The 23,607-nt window shown below is 40.8% G+C and overlaps 1 protein-coding gene across 2 annotated transcripts; it reads right to left on the reverse strand.

Annotated features, from left to right (window-relative positions):
• Window positions 1-829: 829 nt before the first annotated feature.
• TTC5 (tetratricopeptide repeat domain 5) lies at window positions 830-21,978 on the reverse strand. Of its 2 annotated transcripts, none has more exons than XM_042989302.1 (10): window positions 21,230-21,516; window positions 17,947-18,079; window positions 16,535-16,746; window positions 16,000-16,150; window positions 14,147-14,238; window positions 10,469-10,525; window positions 9,365-9,511; window positions 8,293-8,507; window positions 4,914-5,058; window positions 830-2,152 (listed from the first exon to the last, which is right to left on the reverse strand). In XM_042989302.1, the coding sequence occupies exons 1-10, from the start codon at window positions 21,299-21,301 to the stop codon at window positions 2,033-2,035; spliced, it is 1,344 nt and encodes a 447-aa protein (XP_042845236.1). In that variant the 5' UTR covers window positions 21,302-21,516; the 3' UTR covers window positions 830-2,032. The 2 variants fall into 2 exon arrangements, with proteins under 2 accessions (XP_042845236.1, XP_007091445.1); XM_007091383.2 differs by lacking the exon at window positions 21,230-21,516 and adding an exon at window positions 21,905-21,978 and having other exon boundaries at window positions 831-2,152.
• Window positions 21,979-23,607: the final 1,629 nt, after the last annotated feature.

The following is a 23,607-nucleotide window of genomic DNA, read 5'->3' on the forward strand; positions in this document are numbered from 1 at the left end:
ATCATAGAGAGAACACAAGGGCTTCTAAGATACAAATTAATGTTCTAGTTTTGAAGCCAGGTGGACATTTTCAGATATTCTAATCACTCTTTAAACTGTACATACATGTTTTGCATATTCACTTGTCCATGTATTTCATCATAGAATCTTTTCTGCTTCACTCTACCAACTACTGGCCATTTTTCTACTGCCTGGCCCTACACAAAGTATGTCAAACCATACTCAGGACTTGAGTAAAAGGAAAATGGTTACCTGGTCTCATCTGTCTACTGACTCTAATGCACACACATTGCACCAGCCCCACTTTCTCCCCAGTTGCCCTCAACCACTTCTCAAGATATTTTACACCCTTTCAAGTTCCTGATTGCTCTTCCATGACTATAGGTCTCAAAATCAACACCCAGAACTGAACACAAAGCTCCACATGTGGTCTGACAGACACTGTAACAAGACCTCTTCTCCTTGGCTGCTACAGATTCATTGGTACAGCCAAAAAAGTGTTTTTGCAACCGTATCATATTGATTACTCATACTAACTTTATCTACTAAAATTCTCAGCAATTTTGGAGCAGCTGGGTGGTTCAGTCCACTAGGTGTTTGGCTCTTGATTTTGGCTGAGGTCATAATCTCACAGTTTGTGGGTTTGAGACCCATGTTGGGTTTCATGCTGACAGCACAAAACCTGCTTGGGATTCTCCCTCTGTCTCTCTCTCTCTCTCTGCCCCTCCCCGACTCCCCCTCAGCCCACCCCCACCACTACTCGTACACGCACAGACATGCGCTCAAACAAAAATATACCTTAAAAAAATTCTCGATAATTTTTCATACATAATGCTAAAGATACACCTGGAAAGTTGGCCTCTTCAGACCAAAAGAATGGACTTCAAACTTTTATCTTAGATTCAGCCCTTATAACATTCTTAGATAGATAGATGCTGATTTTATTACCCATTCTCTGAGGATTCCTCTATGCTTTAGATTCTTCATAGAATGAATAAGCCACCAATGATATTCAAGTCACTGATGAAGTTCAAAAGGACCGGACAAGTACAAAGACCTGAGCCAGATCACCAGAAATCTTCCAAATTTATCTGTATCCATTAATGTTCTCTCTGGTTACAGCCATCAGTTAGCTATTAATCCTCCTTCACATTTTCCCATTTTTCCTCAAGGGTATTAAGAGAAACTATTACAAAATGTATCACTAGAATCTAAAGAAACTGAGTATCTGGCACTCTCTGGTCTTTCAGCCTAATAACACTATTCGAGTAATATTGCTGCCATCTTGCACCACGAGGGCCACCCCCAAGGATGACAGAATGGGAAAATGGTTGGAAGCTGCTTCCCAGTGACTTTTTGTGGAGTTGCCATTCCTGCCTTGGGATACCTGTTGCCAGAAATCTTTTAACTGGAAGAGAAATAAACTATTTAGTGTAAAGAAAAAAAAGGTGGAGGGGGGAGGATTACAACAATGGATTGAAGTGATCCTAAAACCAAAATCTAAGCTTGAAGAGAATGAAGCCAAACTATACAGTATTTTTTCTCCAAACAAATTTAATTCTGTTCCAGCCCCAAAGAAGGGGAAGGACCTAATGTTTAAAAATAAAATAAAAGTTGCAAAAAAAACAAGCCATTAAAAAACCAAGCCCCCTCCCTTAGCAATAAATACTGCAATGATATATACACATGAGGCTCAGGAAGGAGGCAAGAACGAAAGCCGTGGGGACTCTGTCCCACGGCAAGATGCCAACACTTCTACCAATTCCATGCTCTTTGCCTAAAACACAGAAGAGCGATGAAAGAGGCAGGACAGATTACACCAGGGAAGTGTGTGGCCACAGAGAACCTGAACATGTGAACAGGAGAGAAAGATGAGACACAAAGTGTCCTACAGGGCAGGGGAAGGGAAAGTCATCATCTACAACATCCCCCCTTCCTGGCTGAGTCACTGGGTGGAGCTGGCCCAGCTGCTGAGGGTCTTGAGCTTATCCTCTCGCCTCCGCTCCTTCTTCAGCATGCAAGTCAAGGACGGTCATTCGCACTGTGGCCGTGATGCCACTGTGGCAGCGGCCTGACTGCTGGAGCCCTGGGGCTTCCCGTTCACCACCAGCAGGAGGGGTGTCTCCACACGAATACTGCAAAAGGAATAGTCCTAGAAAAGACAGACAGAGGTTCATTACAGATCCTAAGGTGGAAGCACAGGGATACACATCTGTGACTTTCTCCCTCTTCCTATCCCTTCAGTATATACGCTCCTTCCCTTCGTCTCACGTCAAATAAATAAAGCTGAGTCTATTTTTATATATCCCCTAACAAAGGGGATATAATTTTCCCCAAGTTTTCAATCTTCAGAAGGACAGTCTGGGTAGGTAAGATGCCAGTAGTTTCACCACAAGAATGGAGCAAATCTCTGAAAAATGACAGGTGCCACTGCTGCCTAACTAGAGGGTACCACCAGCCTTCACAGAATCTGCCCGTCCCAGTGTCTTTTGACAATGAAAACCAGACGCACACGGCCACCGGCGAGAAGCCTGAGAAACTCTTAGTCCCAGTGTTTGTAAGGCCCTAAATTAACTTGCCAAAGATAAATTCAAGTTAATTCTCCCTTCTTCCTCCCTATCAGGGGGAAGAAACAGAATGTGTTGTTTAGACATTCCAATAATAACAGAAAAGACAGCCCACTTTACCAGTTCAAATGTACTTTAGACCATAAAACATGTTGTTAAAACATCTTCATCCAAAAACTATTGTCCCACTGGGAGTTGTGAAGGAGGCACTTTTAAGTCAAAGTGAAGACGTGAATTAAACAGTTCTCATAAGTCAATTTTTTAAATATCCTAACAGGAATATGGGCAATGACAAAAAAATGGCAATTTATAAAAGGAATATAAACAGCCAATAAACTTGATAAAATGTCCAACCTCACCAATAATCAAGAAACCAAAGCGAAACAATACTGATGCTGTATTTTTTCATGTAAAATCAGCATTTAATTTTTCAAAGGTTTCTACCCAGACTTGAAAAGAAAACTACAAAGAAGCAATTACATCTGCTGTTGGTATTAACTAGTCCAACATTCCAAAAAATAACTTGACAATATGAATCAAAAGTCTTAGAATTCTGCATACCTTCTGGAACCAGAATTCTACCTTAGAAATTCACTTAAGTAAATAATCATGGATATAGGCAGATATGAAATTTTTTTACTACAGTGCCTTTATAATTGGGAAAAATTAAAAATAATCTAGATCTGAGAGAAGTAAATTTTTTCTGTAGAGGGCCAAATAATAATTAATTTAGGCTTTGTGGGTCATATGGTCTCTGTCACAGAAGAAGTATTCAACTCTGACCCCATAGTGCAAAAAGCAACCACAGACAAGAGTAAACAAATAAGTGTGGCTCTGTTCCCAAACAAATTAACTTTTTGGACACTGAAATTTGAATTCCCTATAATTTTCATGTATCACCAGTTATTATATTCTTCTTTCAATTTTTTCATTTAAAAATATAGAAACTGGGGAGCCTGGGTGCGTCAGTTAGTTAAGCATCTGACTTTGGCTCAGGTCATGATCTTGCAGTTCATGAGTTCAAGACCCACATTGGGCTCTGTGCTGACAGCTCAGAACCTGGAGCCTGCTTTAGATTTCTGTCTCCCTCTCTCTCTGCCCCTCCCCTGCTTGTGCTCTGTCTCTCACTCTCTCAAAAATAAATAAACATAAAAAAAAAACAGATAAATAAAAATATAGAAACTATTCTTATATCACAGACTATACAAAACAGTCAGGGAGTCAGATTTGATCAATAGGCCAGTTTGCCAACCCCTGATCTAAATGGTGAAAAAGTGGTAAAACTGCTACTCTAAGAAGATTTCTGTGTTTATTACATGAGCCAGTATAGGCAATAAACCTCTTAACCCAGCACCTAGCAGTCAGTTAAGGTGTTAAGGAAATGTTAACTGTCATCATCATCTTCGTCACCACCTTTGTGTGTCAATTCAAAACAATGCTGTTAGAATATGTTAAACTGCAGGAAATGTTCACAAACATTGCATATAATATTCCACTCATTAAAAATATACATATGAATGTATATATATACGCATACATATATGTATATACTATAAATAATATATATAAATATATAAGTATATAATTATAAATATATGTTTATAAATGTATATATGTATATATACATATTTATGAAAAAAGACTGTAGGTATATATAAGAAACTAATATCTGAGTGATAATATTTCAGTCCATTTTTAAAAAAATTTTTTATAGAAATAATTGACATCTAACATGTATAAGTTTAAGGTGTAAACATGTTTATTTAATACATTTATATATTGGAATATGACCACCATGGTGTTAGGTAACACCCCATCATGTCATACAGTTACCACTGCTTTTTTGTTGTGGCAACAATTAAGATTTGGTCTCTTAGCAACTTTGAAGTATATAATACCATACTGTTGTCTGTAATCACTGTGCTGTGCATTAGCTCTCCAGGATTTATTTACCTACTAGTTCCAAGTCTGCACCCTTAAACAACATCACCCCAATTTGCCCACCACAACCCCAGCCACTGGTAACCACTATTCTATTGTTTTCATGAGTTCAGCTTTTTTAGATTCCATATATAAGTGTTATCATACAGTATTTTTCTCTGTCCAGTCCATTTTTTTAATTCTTGTTTACCAATAGGTTCCCTTTTTAGTAAAAAAAGTATATACATCATATATGGAAATATGTGTGTATATCACATACACACACACACATATATATGTATGTGTGTATATATATATATATATATATATATATATATGCATTACCTTACGTATTTATTAAAAGAGATAAACTTGGTCCCACTTTCAGAGCCTATAAGCTGGGAAAAAATCCTGGCCATCACTCACTTTTCCTTTGTGCTGAATTCGGTGAAGCCGAAGATTGGGCTCAGGAATGGCTACGGAGTCCCCAATGAGCACTCCCCAACTCTGTACCATATTATACACCATCACTGCACAGCAAGGTCCATCTGAATCTACCAGGCCAAATGTACTGCCAGGTTAAGACAGGTTAAGGGAAGGGTGGGGAGGAAAGCAGGCAGGAAAGAAGAGCAAAAACAGTGGTTTTAGAATACCAGCAAAATTAACAAATGCTTTCTCAGTTAGTTACTTAGAAAACTTAAGACAGGTACCATCATCTACCATCTGAGTCCTCATTTGTCTTACATATGTAATATCTTTAAAGCATATGCACAGGACTCATCAGTCTGTCACTTGACCAAGAACTTGAGACATCTGCACACTGAGACCATTCAACAAATAATAATGAACCAGCTCAAAATGTTGCAGCTGTGACATTATTCCTGGTCTATCAATTTAACCATCACAACCTTCCAACTCTCTAACCACCATCACTGTCAATTTAATTCAGTTCCACAAACTTTCCCTGAATGCCTCTTATGCGTCAAGCTTTGTGCTTAGCAATAAGACACTGATCCAGCTATGAGTGAGTTTACAGTCAAGCAGGAGTCAGACAGTTAAACCATCACTTACGGGACAAATGTGACAGGTGCCAGAATAGTTTTTCCCTTGTGATGAGTTCAGTGAGGCCAAAGATTGGACAGTGGGAACCCAGAGGAGAAATGTTCAAAACTAGAAGGCAGGGAAGATTTCCTTGAGGAGGAGACCCTCAAACTGAATTGTAAAGGATGAAAAATTATCTGGGTTAAAAAAGGAAAACTACTCCTCAGTAGAAATAAAGAACCTCTGAGGGAATGAGAACAGGGACTGACTGGGAGGGAACATGAGAAAACTTTCCGAGGTGCTGGTAATTACTGTTCTCTATCTTGACAGGTGTTTGGGTTACAAAGCTGTACGTGTTAGTCAAAACTCAGCAAATGTACACTAAGATTTGTATACTTCACTCTACGTAAATTTTTACATAAAAAGAAGAAAACTGTAAAAAACAAAACAAAACACCAAACTCTAGTTAATGACTATACGCTGGAGTATTCAGAGGAAAGTATATAGATCTCTACAATTTACTCTAAATGTACCAAAATAAGATGGATCAATGGATAAATAAGCAGATAAATAGACATGTGATACACCAAGTATAGTAAAATAGTAGAAGAATACAGGTGGTTGGGTACACAGATACTCACTGTAAAATTCTTTCAATTTTGCGGTGTTTGAAAATTTTTATAATAAATGTTGGGGGGAAAATGTTATCTATATCAAGAAGCAGTAAAAGGATTACCCAGACAGACACAGGAACAGTGTGTAAAGGCACAGAGGCATAAAAATAGCTGTTCTGAAACCCACAAAATAATCCCATGATAGTAACAAAAGGCACAAGTGGGAAAGTGACAGACAAGGAGTAAATTATGAAGGGTTTTTGCATGCTAAGCCAATCTAAGGAGTTCAAACTTTATCCTAAAAGTACCACAGCAGCAGTAAGGGATTTTAGATAAGAAATGGCGATGGTCGGTTTTGCATCTGGGAAATATTTCTCTGCACTGTGGAACACTGGAGGAAAACAAGGGAGTCAGAAGATGTGTCTGGAGAAGCAATAAGGAGCTATATTAAGTCAGTATAGATAGAAAGGTAGGGACCAAAAAACCCAAAACAAATGTATGGACGTGGTGAGCACCACAATGCAGGAGAATGGAGAATTCTAGAACAACTTCTAGAAGTCTTAAGAGACTGAGTAGAAGTGGTACCACCGATTGACAAGGAATGCAGGGAGGAGAAACAGTTTAGAGAGAAAGAGGAAGTGAGTAATTTTGAACCTACTGAGTTAGAGATTTCTGATTGGAGCCCAGAGGCAGTTGGATATACGAATCCAAAACTTGGAAATGAGGCCTGGGCTGGAGATCCACTTGTGAGTATGGTGAAGGCAGCCAAAGCCTTGGGCTTATATGACATCACCAAAAGAGATGATCTATAAATGAGATGGTGAAGAACTGGTACACATGCCATCACTTGACACATCTGAATTCATAGCCAACCTGCAATCAAGCCCAACATTCTCCTGGTGAATCCAATCAAAGCCTCAGAATCCTTCTACACAGTAACTTGGGCAGCTGCTGCCAAGTGATAAAAGTTAGCACCTATTTGCCATCCTGGTAAAGAGAGAAAAGAGAGTCCTCCTGGAACTTAACATTTAGAAGTTAAGAAGAAGAGAAACCAAGGAGTGACAAAATATTTGTTCTCAAGGCCCCCTAAAATCCACCTTTGTCTGAATTTCCTTCTCATTCCTCTTAGCTCTAGGGTCTGCTCTAGTTAACAAAACTTTTCTCATCCATCTTCTTGCTCTTCAACCCATATGTCTCTAGGAAACATCATGGAGAAAACTTGAGCATATTATGGGAAGTGTTTCAGTTTGGATGAAGCAGAAGGGATATGAAAGGGAATAAACAGTGAGAGATAAGACAGTGTTGTGGAACCACATAGTGGAAGCCACTGGACCAGACACTGGTGAGGCTAGAAAAAAACAAATCCAGTAGAAAACAGAAAAAGGAAACCAGTCGACAAGGGATTAGGAAGTGAGTGAAGGACCAAGGACTGATGGCACAGACTAAACCCTAATTTTTCAAGGCTTAAAAATCTTCTAAGTAAGGGGTGCCTGGATGGCTCAGTCAGTAGCATGCAACTCATGATCTCAGGGTTATGAGTTTGAGCCCTGTGCTGTGTGCAGAGAGAACTTAAAAAAATTAAACCTTAAAGAACATTTTTTTTCTAGGTGAATGTTCTTAACTCATATCCTCTACTAGACTGTTAGCACCTTCACTTGGATCCTTTACATTTCACTCCCTACCACACGTATACCAGATGCTCAATAAATATTTGTTAAATAATATCTGACACAATATCCCCATCAGGCCTTAAATTCTAACTCAAAGCTAACCTTTCGGAACTGCCTAGTCATACCTAAGTCCAAACAGGACTGAAAATTTTTCCTCCTTTAAATTCTATGATCATGAAAACACAAAGAGGCAGGAGAATTTCAAGGTTTCCTTCTGTCTTCTAAAAAACACAGCAGTTCAATTTCAGCTATGGATGTAGGAATCCACAGAGCACCAAGTTCAGAGAAAAAAATGGGTGATGACAGAATCTACAGAGAGACTGTTAGATATCACCTCGACTATACCTGCTCATGAGACAGTCACAGAGGGAAGCAGAACTCACTAATCTGTGACCACAAACAATGTCCTCAAATGTCAAAGAAAGGCCAAGTGAGACCAATTCAAAAGAATGAAAAAGAGGAAAGGAAAAACAAACTCACAAGGGGACTTTCTCCTCTGTGGTGAGACTGAATACCACCTTTCCTAGGACCACAGCACCACTGTTCACACCGGGTTGTAGTGCACTCAGGGGCTTGAGCTCCAGGGTTAACTTCTGCCCAGAGGCTGACTGGTAGCGCCCATCACCACAAGGGCCTAGATGGGCTGGGCGCAAGCTTCCCAGCATGCTCTGCAACTTTTTGGTCTTCACCTTTCCCTGCAAAAAAAAAAAAAAAAAAAAAAATCGAAAAGAATGAAATCTTGCCATTTGCAACAACATAGATGGACCTAGAGTATATTACGCTAAGCAGAATTAGTCCATCAGAGAAAGACCATATGATTTCACTGATATATGCATTTTAAGAAACAAAACAGATGAACATAGGGGAAGGGAACCAAGAATAAGAAAAACAGGGAGACAAACCATAAGAGACTCTTAAATACAGAGAACAAACTGAAGGTTGATGGCAGGGAGGTGGGTGATGGGCTAAGTAGGTGATGGGCATCAAGGAGGGCACTTGTTAGGATGAGCACTGGTTGTTATATGTAAGTGATGAAGCACTAAATCCTATTCCTAAAATCATTATTACACTATATGTTAACTAACTTGGGCTTAAATTAAAAAAAAAAAAAAAAAAAAAAGGATGGGGCACCTGGGTGGCTCAGTCAGTTAAGCATCCACTTCGGCTCAGGTCAGGATCCCACAGGTTTGTGGGTGCAAGCCCCAAGTCAGCTGCGCTGACAGCTCAAAGCCTGGAACCTGCTTCAGATTCTGTGTCTCCCTCTCTCTCTCCGCCTCTCCCCTGTTCACACTCTGTCTCTGTCTCTCTCCCTCAAAAATAAATACTTAAAAAAATATTTTTTTAGAAACTTAAAAAAATTTTTTTTAATTTACAAAAAAGGAAAAAAAGATAAGCTGGAAGCTAGTCTGCTCTCTTTGCAAACCTATTCCTACTCCCACCTACCCACTTCTACAGGTAGCGTCACTACTACTGAAGCCTAGTCTTTTCTTATTTTATTTGATCCACAGGGTCAGGGGGATAAAAGTACGATTTGGCCTTTTGACAACTTTACCTTGCTCTCAAGGAGACTGGTTAATCTATTCAGGAATTCCAGAAGTTGTTGCTCTCGTTGCCGGGGCTCTGGCCATGCAGGGTCCAGTGCTGCAGCCCGAGAGAAGCCCTCCAGGGCCTCCCCATAATTCTCTTCGTATTTATGTAACTGCACAAGAAGTAACCAAAAACCTCCCAATTATATGTATATTTAACACAAACTACACAGAGGGGAGTAATGGCACAATGCACTAGCAATCTACGGAAATAAACTGTTTCCGGGGCGCCTGGGTGGCTCAGTTGATTAAGCATCCAAATTTGGCTCAGGTCATGATCTCACAGTTCATGGGTTTGAGCCCCACATCGGGCTCTCTGCTGTCAGTGCAGAGCCTGCTTTGGATCCTTTGTCTCCCTCTCTCACTCTCTGCCCCTCCCTGGCTCTCACTCTCTCAAAAATAAATAAACATGAAAGAAAAGAAAAGAAAAGAAAAGAAAAGAAAAGAAAAGAAAGAGAAAGAAAGAAAGAAAGAAAGAAAGAAAGAAAGAAAGAAAGAAAGAAAGAAAGAAAGAAGGAAGGAAAGAAAGAAAGAAGGAAGGAAGGAAGGAAGGAAGGAAGGAAGGAAGGAAAAGAAAGAAAGAAAGAAAGAAAGAAAGAAAGAAAGAAAGAAAGAAACAAACTGTTTCCCTTCTGCCAGTTGTTCTCCTGCTCTACAATGAATAATCTGAATAAACAGCAATGCTTTACGTCCTTTATCCTGGCTAAGGTGATCACGAACCCCAAAGATGGCATCCCTTCAAAGAAGCAAACTTCCAAATTCTAAAACAGCTAAGCTGCAGATAGTGGGTCATTCTATTTGTATACTTATGATGAACATTTCAGAAAAGTCTTCTAAACTGTCCTCCCATCCTCTATGTACCCCTCCCACCGCCTCGGACCCTTCTCCTTTCCCACCAGACACTCCATCAGACACTGAAGTCAAACTGAGCCAGCTCTTCCTGGAAACAATTTGGCTCTCTTCTCAGAGTTTGTACTCAACCTGTCCCTGTGAATATCCAGTTATCTTCCCAGGCTAAGACCCAGATGTCACTGTTTTGACTCAGGTGATCACTACCCCACTCATCTTACCGTTGCCCTGTTCAGATGAAGATCAGGATTGCTGCAAGCCATCCTGTCAACTTTCTCCTACAGTGAGAGAGAAAGACAATCAGTGGATCCTATCTCACTCTTAAGGATGGTCAACATGCCCTAGACCTCTTCCTTGTCAAAATGTTACCTACACCCACCTTTTTATAGAGTAACTGCTTGAGTGGTATATTACTCAGTCCCTGACACCTCAATGATGTAATGGTTTTTATGTGTACATGAAATATTAAAATATGATTATAATTTATCCATGCAATAGTATACAGATAAAATAAATGTGTAAAAGCATTCTGATCAAAAAAATTTTTAATAGTGAGATAATGGTATAAATGAGGAAAGCCTAGAAAAGAAATTTCACTTATTTAAAGCATTTCCTCTGCCCACAAGCCCAGCTCCAAATACTGGCAGAATCATGTTTCTACATTCAAGCCCCCTTAAAGCATCCATTGAAAGTCAAATTCTGAGGGCGCCTGGGTAGCTCAGTCGGTTGGGCATCCAACTTCAGCTCAGGTCTTAATCTCACAATTCATGGGTTCGAGCCCCTGCACTGGGCTATCTGCTGTCACCACAGAGCTGGTTTTGGATCTTCTGACCCCTCTCTTTGCCCCTCCCCTGCTCACACACTCACTCACTCTCTCTTTCAAAAATAAACATTTTTTTAAAAATTAAGAAAAAAAAGAAAGTCAAATTCTGATTCTCTAATCTAAATAGATGGCCAGAAATTATGGAAAGAGCCCAAATGTCCAAATGATTAAGAAGATGTGGTGTAAGGGATACAGGAGTACTGATGCATAGGGGCACCTGTACCCCAATGTTTATAGCGGCACTCTCAACAATACCCAAATTATGGAAAGAGCCTAAATGTCCATCAACTGATGAATGGATAAAGAAATTGTGGTTTATATACACAATGGAATACTACGTGGCAATGAGAAAAAATGAAATATGGCCTTTTGTAGCAACATGGATGGAACTGGAGAGTGTGATGCTAAGTGAAATAAGCCATACAGAGAAAGACAGATACCATATGGTTTCACTCTTATGTGGATCCTGAGAAACATAACAGAAACCCATGGGGGAGGGGAAGGAAAAAAAAAAAAAAAAAAAGAGGTTAGAGTGGGAGAGAGCCAAAGCATTAGAGACTGTTAAAAACTGAGAACAAACTGAGGGTTGATGGGGGGTGGGAGGGAGGGCAGGGTGGGTGATGGGTATTGAGGAGGGCACCTTTTGGGATGAGCACTGGGTGTTGTATGGAAACCAATTTGACAGTAAATTTCATATATTAAAAAATAAAAAATAAAAAAAAATAAAAAATAAAAAAAATAAAAAAAAAAAAAAAAAGAAGATGTGGTGTATATATACATAATGGGATACTACTCAGTGATCAAAAAGAATGAAATCTTGCCATTTGCAACAATGTGGATAGAACTAGAGTGTATTATGCTAAGTGAAATAAGTCAAAGATCTCATATGATTTCACTCATATGTGGAATTTAAGAAACAAAACAGATGAACATAGGGGAAGGGAACCAAAAACAAGATAAAAATAGAGAGGGAGGCAAACCATAAGAGACCTTTAAATACAGAGAACAAACCTAGGGTTGCTGTAAGGGAGGTGAGTATAGGGATGGGCTAAATGGGTGATGGGCATTAAGGAGGGCACTTGTTGGGATGAGTACTGGGTGTTATATGTAAGTGAAGAATCATTGGGCTCTATTCCTGAAACCAATACTACACTGTATGTTAACTAACTTGAATTTAAAGAAATTAAAAGAAAAAAAAATGATAAAAAAAAAAGAATGAAAGAAGAAATGAATACATACATACATACATACATACATACATACGCTGATGGCCAGAAACCACATGCAAGTGTAAACAGATGTGCTGTGAAGAAACTGCTATGTTCCTGGCTATATTCGTTGTATTTTTCTAATTATGTTCATTGCCTAGCACATTACAAAAGTACAAACACATGAATTAAAATTGTTTAAATGGTTGGGTGTGCCTGGGTGGCTCAGTTGGTTAAGTGTCTGACTTCAGCTCAGGTCATGATCTTGCAGTTCGTGAGTTTAAGCCCCACATGGGCTCTGTGCTGACAGCTCGGAGCCTGGAGCCTGCTTCAGATTCTGTGTCTCCCTCTCTCTCTGCCCCTCTCCCACTCGTACTCTGTCTCTCTGTCTCTCTCAAAAATAAATAAACACTAAAAAAAATTTTTTTTTTCATTGTTTAAATGGTTGGCTCAAATATGTCTATGGTTGGGTAACAACATTAAGAGTTAAAAGCAACAATTTAGCAGAAGCCAAATATAAAATTTTTTAAAACTATACTATTATTATTTTTTAAAATGTAAACACTCACCAAAGTAAGAAATAAGACTAAAATATAATTCCTCTTCCTTAAAGCTCCCTGATTGAAAAAAGGCCAGTCCCTAAACTACAAACATGAATATAAGGTAGGTGCATTCTTTATTCTGCCACACAGAACAAAATAAGTAATGGTAAATTAAAAAGCAAAGGTCTATGTCAAGAGAAGCAAGAAAGCAAAAAAAAAAAAAAAAAGAAAAGTGTATAGGAGGCCTAAATCAAAAGTGGTCAGAAGGCCAATGTGAAGCATCTAATAATAAGTGGCCAGACTCTCACGCCTGAAGGAAATCCCCATGTAAGTGGCTACTGATATAAAAACAGCCTGAAAGCCTAAGCAAAGCAGGAACTCCAGTGGATTAATCCCAAGGAAATGACTGCAGAATGGGGTATATGCTGTTTTCTATTGTAGCCTGTGGGAAATCCAGAGCCACAGTATCTCATGGTTAATCTAGGGAGAGCACTTAATTTATACGTAAGTATTAGTGCTTTCATTTTTCTTTAAAAATGTACACAAATATTAATAAGCCTTACTTTAAATTTTTTTAATGTTTGTTTATTTTTGAGATAGAAAGAAACAGAGTGCAAGTGGAGGAGGTGCAGAGAGAGGGAGACACAGAATCTGAAGCAGGCTCCAGGCTCTGAGCTGTCGTTAGGTACAGAGCCCGACACAGGGCTCAAACCCACAAGTGGGGAGATAATGACCTGAGTCAAAGTTGGATGTTTAACCAACTGGGCCCCCCAGGCGCCCCAATAAGCATTATTTTAATATAGACTTTTTCCCCACTACAAAAGATGAACATGTTGGGATGGGCTCTGCAATTGGTTATACATGCCTACAGGAAACCTGGATAGTTCAAAGAGCTGTCTAGCAGTGAGGCACCCTTGCAGGCTGTTGCTAATACTCAAGTTATAAGAAGGTATAGGGGTGCCTGGGTGGCTCAGTCAGTTGAGTGTCTGACTCTTGATTTTGGCTCAGGTCATGATCTTCTGGTTCGTGAATTTGAGCCCCACAATGGGGGGCTCTGTGCTGATAGCATGGAGCTTTGCTTGGGATTCTCTCACTCTCCCTCTCTCTCTGCCCCTCCCCTGTTTGCTCTCTATCTCTCTCTCAAAATAAATAAAAACAAACTTAAAAAAAAATTAAGAAGAAATAAGTCACCCCTGCATACACAGCTTTGCAAAACCACACACACTGAACGCCACTAATGACCACCCATGCTGCTTGCTAAAGAGCCACATGGAAATTGCTGTTCCTACCTCTATTCATCTGGCCGGGGTGACCATAAATACTTACTGCTTGGGCATAGGCACTGAGGGCTTGCTGGGAGATCTTAGGGTTCTGGCCAGTATTGAAGTAAAGAGAAAGATATGCATTCCCCAGAATATCTGAAAGAGAAACAAAGGGTTTCCGGCTCCTTGTGTAAGGGGCTTGGAAGTTACCACTCCATCCTGACAGACTGAAAAATCCTCAACTCTTCTTGGATCCAGAAGACAGGGAACGACACAGGGCAAACCACTGCCCCTAAAACTGGAGAGAGTCAGGCGAACACAGGGAGTGACCAGGGCAGACACTCACGAGCTGCAGGACCCGGTGCTGAGGTAGGCACACCTGAACTGTAACTGACAAAGTGCTGGAGGTTCAGCGTGGACAAGTCTGGGAGCAAGAAACTCCAGGGGTCCCTGTGGGGCAATAAACTTAGAAATTCCCCGGGCTTACACCAATGGGTTAACAAGGCTTAACGAATTACAAAGCCATAGGATGTTCACAGCCAAGTTTGGGTAAACAAGATTAGATAAATAAGTATAGAGAGGGCGGGACGAAGGCCCCAATACAGAACACAGGTATATGAAATAACCAAGATTAGATATTCAGGGCAGAAGCGCCCCCCAATTTAGCACTACAGCAGAAAGCTGCTTTCACAGGAGGGAAGGATCAAGTTAGGTAAACAGGTAACTAGGGCTATAGACTGCTGCCTGCCTGTGGGTGAAGCTGCCCAGAGCGGAGCTGATTAGCAAAAGAAAAAGGTGCCTTGTGAACCCTGAGGTTACTTGCTCTATCTGTCTCATCCCCTAGGCTACCTAAGATAAACAGAGGTGGTGCCCCCTGTCTGCTGTATACAACCTTCCACTTGGTGCCAGGATTTTGTTTTGTATTAACCCAAACCCCTAACCCCGAATATCTTCAAGACCCCCTTTCCCTCACGTCCATGAGTTAATGTTCACACACAGACTGTCTCTTTGTGCACGTCCATCACCATGTTTGTAAGCCTTCTGATCCTAATAAAAAAAACGGGGCAAAGACCCTTATACCAGGTTGTCTTTTCCCAGACATTAGCCATCTCTCACTTTTAATCCTGCGTCCCATTTTCTCGCCAGACAAGAAAGAACTTCAGACTTAAGAGTCTATGACAGGTCCAGGTCATAAGGAGGCCCCCACAATACTGTGAGATTTACCTCCAGAAGCTTCAACCAGCCAGATTCCCACAGCAAGTATCAGAGAAAAATCCCCTCATACTTCCAGCAAGGGGAAGGGGAGAAAGAACTGTTCTGAACTACACCAGAGATCCCTGTTCTTAACAAGGTCTGCCCTTGGCAGAAACTATCTAACCAGAGCCTAGCTGATCTGAGGAAGGAAAATATCCACCTGGCTCTATCCTTGTACCTAGGAGAGGCGAAACACCCACTTCCAGCCCACTCCAGCCATCCTGCCCCTCCTAAGCAGAGAAAAAACTGAGATACATAGTGATGAATCATCTCAGAGCCCAGGTTCAAGATATAACTTATTCTGGTCACCCTCAAGGGTCTATTTGAAAGGTCCCACATCTGACAAAATCCAGTGATAACACTATATTTAGTATACCCCAAATTCCACTAGGATAAAGAGGCAAACATAGACCCAAAGGAGAAACTTGAACAGACTGCACAAAAGTCCTGCCTTGCTTATGTGCAAATAAGTGTCTTCTCTTAGATGAAACGATCCAAGAGTTCCTAGAATAGTGGCTCATTAAAATACCTTTCCGGCTTCTTCAAAACAAAGACACTTAGAACCAGACTCAACGGTTGGGCTCCAGATGATTGTGGAGTGTAGCCATACTGAGAACCACTGCTCTAGAAACTTGGAGACCTTTTTCTTTTGAGAGCACTCACACCAGGAACGGCCATCATGGACATCCATCTGCACGGCCAACTTAGCCTGTCGGACACTGTCCATTACATGACGAGAATGTTCATCTCCAGTGTCAGTCCGCAGCTGGCGAAGCACCATGGACAGGTTTTGAAGGGAGACTTTGTTCTTGCACTGCAAATGGAGAAGACACATACTCACCCTTCCTGATTCTATTTCCCCTTTCTTATGCATCTTAATCTTCTAAATCTAATTTTTCATCTTAATTCTTACTGCCGTCTATATCTTAGACCCCTATCTACAAGGATCAACTTGGTTGTTAATCTTTCTTCACCTCTCATCTATCCCTGAACCTGATCCCATCATCTTCTTCCTTTCTCAGTCCCCTGGCCCTATTTTCCTCATCCAGGTCTGCTCCGACTCTCCCTCCCCTCTGATTTCATTCTCCTAGTTCCAGTATAGTTCTATTCTGGTATTCATATCCTAGGGAAATTCATAGAACCAAAAGAATCTCATCTTTCCCATCTGTGTTTTCCAAGAGTATAACAGAAGGCTCACATGGGTGAGGGCTCCAGAGAAGCAGGTGTGGGCAGACGCAATATCCCCTTTTTTCCAGTACACCTCACCCAGCTGGTTCCAGGCTTCCACCAGCTTGGGCTCCAGCTTCACAGCCTTGGACAGAAGTTCCTCAGCCTTAGGGCTATAGTCAGGAGTCACATTCAGTGCCTTCCCAGTCAGCATCAGAACCTGGGCCTTGCCCTGGGCAGAACCTAGGTGGAAGGGGAAAAAGATAAAGGCAATTGGAAAAACTGAGGCAATCTTACAGATAAGACCAGGACACTTTCTCTCAAGAAATAACCTCAGGTCAGCCCTAGGAATGAAACAGTTGAAGAAAATCTGTATGAACAAACCACTTATTGAAAGCCTACCATATGCAGAGTACTGTATTAGGTAATGGGGTAACAAAGAAAGCATTATCCCTACCCTGGAGGGGCTTATTGCCCCTCTGGTAGAGAGCTGATAGAGAGAACAAAGCATATACGTGGAAAATTAAAACAACAATGAAAAGGGGCATATGGCATATCCCAATGAATGAGCTTTAAAAAGTGAAAAGGAGAAAACTATGTCAACCAAGACAGAGAGGCAGAAACCCCTGTAGCATGTTCAAGGAAGAATTGATAGTCCAACCCAAAAGAAACAGAAAGTTCCTCTGTAAGTAAGTAGGCAGAGAGAAGAGTAGAAGAAAACAAACAACAGAACTGGTCAGACAATAGAGACTTGAATACCATTTTAATTCATACCAAATTAAGGTGCTGAGACTTTAACCAGTCAGCAGCAGGAATCTTTGAATACACTTGAGCAAAGAGGCAAACAAAAGGATAAGACTAAATGCAGGAAGAAATATTTAGAAAGATAATGGCATGATCATTATATAAAAAATTTGGAAGTAAAAAAAATTAGAAGCAGAAAGGTCAATTAAGAAGAACAGTCTCAGAAAAAAATATGTTCTTTTATTTCATGGCATTCGCTATAATCAAACTTTGGAAAACACTGTCTAGAGGACCGGTAGGCTGCCATCCTACACAGTGGCCCTTAGAAGAAATATTCCGTTGGGGCGCCTGGGTGGCTCAGTCGGTTAAGCATCCAACTTCGGCTCAGGTCATGATCTCATAGTTCATGGGTTTGAGCCCCGCGTTGGGCTCTGTGCTGACAGCTCAGAGCCTGGAGCCTGCTTCAGATTCTGTGTCTCCCCCTCTCTCTGCCCCTCACCTGCTTGCTCGCTTGCTCTTTCTCTCAAAAAAAAAAAAAATTTTTGAAAAAAAATTTTTTTTAAAAAAGAAGAAATATTCTGTTGTACCATCCTGCAACAGCCACAAACAATATAGCAGAGTTTACAGAGAGGGAGCAAAACTCTGCCGCACGTTAGTTAGCCTCCCGCCGGGGGCTCCATGCTCTTTTGCAACTCGTACCCACTACTTCCTCCATCTGCTGCAGGGTCTTCTCCATCTCTTCCCGCACATCCTGTTGCTTCCTTCCAGCATCCTCCACACCATGTGTCTCGAAATAGCACTCTCGAAACGAATAGAGCTGATCCACCAGTTCCTAGGAAGTGTAAAAAGGGTACCATTAACAGGAGAGAACACCATGCTCTGGTTTCTCTTCAGATCGTGTAAATCTTTCACCTTTTACTCAAGATTTCTGTGGAAAAGAAGAGCGAACGGCAGACAAGGAAATTTGAGACTGGCTGGACATACCAGTTGGGGGCTAGAATTATTGATTCTCTATCTCACTAGGAATGACACAAGAGGCAGGCAGACAGGTCCACCAAAATGCACAGGTCATGAAGAAAAGTAGCCACTGTCCCAGGACCACTCTGGTGAAGTTCCGTGCCAGTCTGTGCACCATGATGACAGCTGTCTCTCTCCCAGCCCCAGCAGGGCTTCCAGTATGGCTAAGCACTTCATATACCATAGTCAAGAGGAGGGAAACACTTTGCAACTTGAGATAAAACAAAAAGTTAATAAGATAATCCAATATGGGACTGGCCTCCAGAGTATAAAACTTTGAAATTTCCCCTGAAAACTGGACTTCCTGACAAAAATAACCTGATCTCTGATTTTTCCTAAGCTGGTATCTGAAAATATATGACCTTTGTGAATATGATAAACATGTGAGAGCCACTGTTTTCCACAACAAACAGACCAATTTGAGAACCTTGGTGTTTTTCCAGGATTTTGTTTCTTCAAATACTCCTATTTTTGTTTGTTTTGTTCTGTTTTGTTTTTGTCAAGTCACCTTCTGGCTCTCTTGTATTCTTCCCAAGTAAATGTTCCCTTTCCTATTTTAAATACCTCTGTCTCTGAGTCTTCCTGGGACACCAAAGCTTTTCCATTACCTGTTCTTTCCTGAAAATGAACAGCAGCAGAAATATATAACACAATTCACAACACATCTGTCACATCGTAACTACCTCCACAATTAAATCCATCTACCTATCTCCATCCCACTAGTAATATCCTGGACTAAATCAGTACCATTACTTGCCTGGACTATTGCAATAGTTTCTTACCTGGTCATCTTGTTTCTATTCTCTCCTATTCTCCTCATTATAGTTGGAATGACTTTACAAATATATACATCATCTCACAAACTCTCAGTTTTCCACTGTAGAATAAAATCGAACTCCTAACCACAGCTGAGAAGACTGTACGATCTGACCTCACACTACTCACCCTGCTAGAAACTTCACTTCTCACTCTCCCCTCTACAATACTCAAGCCACATTGGCTTTCATGGAGTTCTTCAGATTCAGCAAGCTCAGTCCCACCTTGGGAGCCTTATACATGTTGTTCCCCCTGCCTGGACATTCTTCCACCAGATCTCTGCATGCCTCATTCTTCATCATCATTTAGATCTCAGTTCAATATCAACTTCTCAGAGAGGCTTTCCATGACTCCCCAAACTAAAGTAACCACTTCCACTTTTGCCCACTGTTAAATCACACTCTTATTTTTCTCCATTGTACTTATCAGTTGAAATTATGTGGCCTATGTCTGTCTCCACCACTAGAATGTAAGCTCCATGATGGGAGGGTCTTAATCTCCTGTCTCCCATGTTCAGAACTATACATAAGCACTACAACAGGATTTGAGACATGATAGGCCCTCATTAAAAATGTTGACTGAGGTGCGCCTGGGTGGCTCAGTTGGTTAAGTGTCTGATTTTGGCTCAGGTCATGATCTCATGGTTCATGAGTTCAAGCCCCATATTGGATTCTCTGCTGTCAGCACAGAGCGTGCTTCGAATCCTCTGTCCCCTTCTGTCTGCCCCTCTCCCACTTGTGCTCTCTCTCAAAAATAAATAAACACTTTAAAAAAAAATGTTGACTTAATGGTTTAATGAATCATCCCTGTCTCTAACCAACAGGTTATGTGCTGTACTTAATTTAAAACCCCACCCAGAGCAAAGAGAATGGACAGTATCCTCTGTAGTAGCGATATTTTTCAAATTTTATTGTGTGTACTATTTTCAGGACACAGCCCACAGATTCTGGTTTTAGAAGTTTTCGCAGAACTCAAATCACCTATTAACAAGCACTTTAGATGGCTGAAATGAAAATGGTCTATAAAACACACTTTGAAAAATATCCTTTTATTACATTCCTTTTTCCCTTTTTAGGCAGAAATCAAAATGTACCACCATTCCCATAAATAGTAACATCACTATCTTTTTCCTCTCCTCTACTCCATTCCCCCCCATTCCATTCCTGCACCACTCCTGCCCACCTAACCCAAGGTACTCCCAGCATACACGCTTAGTCCATCTACGACAAATGAGCCCAGGAAAAGACAGTTCTCAGCAAAACTTACAATACAATTCCTTTTGTCCTGCAATCAGCATGGCTGCCAATTAGGAATTTTAATTAGAGAGGGTCTCATTGTCTCATTCTAGCTGTGAAAGCAAATATGCATGAGATTGTTTAGTTTTGTTTTGCTGCAGTAAACACTTTTTTAATACTTATTTATTCATTTTGAGAGAGAGAGAGAGAGAGAGCACATGCAAGCAGGGGAGGGGCAGAGAGAGGGAGACAGAGAGAATTCCAAGCAGGATGTGTGCTGTCAGCCCAGAGCTCAACGCCGGGCTCGATCTCACCAACTGTGAGATCATGACCTGAGCCAAAATCAAGAGTCAGTCACCAAACCAACTAAGCCACTCAGGTGCCCCACTGCAGTGAACATTTTTAATAACTTTTTGTCTCATGGAAAAATCAATATATGTAAGGTGCTAAAATTCAAGTATGTACATGTAAAAAATACAAAGTAAGAAATTCCTCATAATCACCCCGAACAACCTCAGGGATAACTACTGTTTAGTATACCTCTTCAGACTTTTTTCTATTTGTATGCAAATACATATATACAACGTCTCTAATATGGAGCCAGGATTGATAATCTCTGATTTCAGTGAGTCACGGCAGGGAATGAAAATAAATTAATCCAAGTTAACTGGAAGTAAAATAAAGCTCACACTCTAAAAAATGTTATTTTAATAGGCTCAAGAAACAAATAAATGCCACCAATGTTTAAACTTTTTTGCATTACAAGACTTTAGTCAGGGTATAACCTGTCACAGGTCTAATGTTTAAATTTCAGGCTGTCTTAGAACACAAAGAACTGAGTTTCTGAGTTTTAAGGAAAATACTGGGTCATGGAAATACGGTAAAGAGCAAGTAACCAGTTAGCTCATACCTACCAAGTACAAAAGACTAGCCCTCCTCACAACTGCAGTCAACTGTGAACTGGGTGGAGTATGGACCCTCTGCATCAGACCCCAAACTGGAATAGCAAGTGTGCAAAAGAATCAAAACCGTGCAGTCCTGAGAGGAGTAACCAGGATACAAGGGGTGCAAGCTATTACTGTGCTTGTTGCCAATTTCAAAGCAGGTAAGTAGTAAAGAAATGGCCAATTTCAAAGCAGAGAAGTAGTAAAGAAATGGCCTTTGTGGGAATTAAAACAATACATGATAATAGCTCCTGCAGATCTGCTACATACATGTGTATACTATCTGTTATGGGTGAATCGGAAAAAAAAAAACAAAACAAAACAAAACTCCGTAAGAACGTTGAAGAATAAATTTAGAAGCGCAAGAATAAACTTAGGAGCAACAAATCCTCTTCCAAACAGGAATGAAGTTGAGTGCACGCAGGTCAGCAGCAGAAGGTCCCAACACCCCGCTGCGCCCCTTCCGAAACAGGGGAGGCTCCCCTCTCCGCCAGCGGGCGAACCCTCAGGAGTTGTTATAGTAACCTCACTAACACATGCAGCGTCCTGCATGCGCCAAGTAATTCGCTGGTAATATATAAACTGGACTCCCCCCTTCTTCCCGAGTAACAAAAGCACATATAGATTTTAACCTATGACTCCCACCTGCAATTTCTGCAAGATCTGCTTGACTTCCTCGTCTTCATCAGCCATCATTTCCCAGCCAGTCTCGGCTTCTCCGCCCCCAACTTTGTAACCACAGAGACTCAGGCCCACCCCCATCGTGGAGCCAGAGCGACATCTAGGGCACTGGAGGCTTACCTGCACCTGAGTAGAGGAGCTGGTTGGTTTGGGTTTTACATGTATCCAAACGTTATTTTTAATTTAAAAAAAAATGGACAAATTATAAATTTGGCAAATCACAATGGTAATTTATGATTTCAGGGAAAAAAACAAAAATTCTCCAGTTTTCTTATGAGAATCACTATAAAGTTATAATGTAAACACTTTTCTCAATGTGAAAAGGCATAAAATTTCCTTTATAGATAACGTGTCACTTATCTATCATGTAATATCAAATGCACCTGTAATGCCTTAAAGTAAATATGATTCTTTTGAGCAAAAAGAGCCAAATCAAAGACATCATTAAGGAAAAACATGCATACGAGACTGAATTCTATGGAGGACAGAGGCCATTATTTTACTTATTTTTAATTTTTTTATGTTTATTTATCTTTGAGAGAGAGGTGGGGGAGGGGCAGAGAGACAGACAGAATCTGAAGCAGGCTCCAGGCTCTGAGCTGTGAGCACAGGGCCCCATGCGGGGCTGGAACTCACAAACCCCAAGATCATGCCCTGAGCCACCCAGGTGCCCCTATTTTACATATTTTTAAACTCAATAGTTCTGACAGAGCTCTCAGAACATAGTTTCTCAGTTAATGGGCAGCAAACTGACTTACTGGTTAAATTAGCAACCATGCAGCTGCCTGACAACAATTGGATAATTTAGGAGTAACTGGCTTCTGGACATTAATTTTAATTACTTTGAAAAACCATAATTTAGTACCAAATGTTTAAACACCCACTATAATTGCTAAGCTGTAAAGTCAGCTTTATAACAGATCAGCTATACAAAAGTCATCAATTTTCTTCAAAAAAAAAAAAAAAGCTAGTAGAAATCCCAAAGAATAAAGAAAAAATTACTAAAGGTCACATTTACTAATCTAGTACCATAAGTCCAGTCTTAGGCCATCCCAAGTGGCTGCAAGGAGGAATGGCAGAGGTGATGATGTTGGAAAAGGGTACTTCGTTTATTTATTTATTTATTTATTTTTTATTTATTAGCTTTGGGGCGCCTGGGTGGCTTAGTAGGTTAAGGGTCCGACTTCAGCTTAGGGCATGATCTCACCTCTTCTGAGTTCGAGCCCTGCGCAGGGACTCTGTGCTGACACACTGTGTCTCCCTCTCTCTCTGCCCCTCTCCCACTAACGCTCTCTCTGCCTCAGAAGTAAATAAACGTTAAAAAAATTTTTAACGTTTATTTACTTCTGAGGCAGAGAGAGACAGAGCGTGAGTGGGGGAGGGTCCGAGACGGAGGGAGACACAATCCAAACCGAGCTCCAGGCTCCGAGCTGTCAACACAGAACCCAACGCAGGGCTCAAACCCACAGGCCAAGAGATCAAGACCTGAGTCAAAGTCCGATGCTTAACAGACTGAGCCACCCAGGTGCCCCACCCAGAAAAGGGTACTTCTTAACCTGTGGGCCCTTTTGTGCTGTAAGGCAACACAGGATCTAGCAGAGAGGAAAATCGATGAGGCGGGAATTTAAAACAAAAGTTTTTGGTTCGGATGGTAAGGAGGCCCTCAA

The sequence above is a fragment of the Panthera tigris genome, chromosome B3 (genome assembly GCF_018350195.1).
Source record: "Panthera tigris isolate Pti1 chromosome B3, P.tigris_Pti1_mat1.1, whole genome shotgun sequence".
In the NCBI taxonomy this organism is placed as follows: Eukaryota; Metazoa; Chordata; class Mammalia; order Carnivora; family Felidae; genus Panthera; species Panthera tigris.

Excerpts from the sequence above, each read along its gene's own strand:
- TTC5 (XM_042989302.1), bottom strand. The coding sequence starts at position 21,301 with ATGCAGAGGGTCCATACTCCACCCAGTTCACAGTTGACTGCAGTTGTG. Across the intron at positions 16,151-16,534 it reads TCTCTGGAGCCCTCACCCAT|TGCAAGAACAAAGTCTCCCT; the intron begins GTGAGCCTTCTG and ends CTCCATTTGCAG. Across the intron at positions 5,059-8,292 it reads ACAGAGGAGAAAGTCCCCTT|TACATTTGGCCTGGTAGATT; the intron begins GTGAGTTTGTTT and ends TTAACCTGGCAG.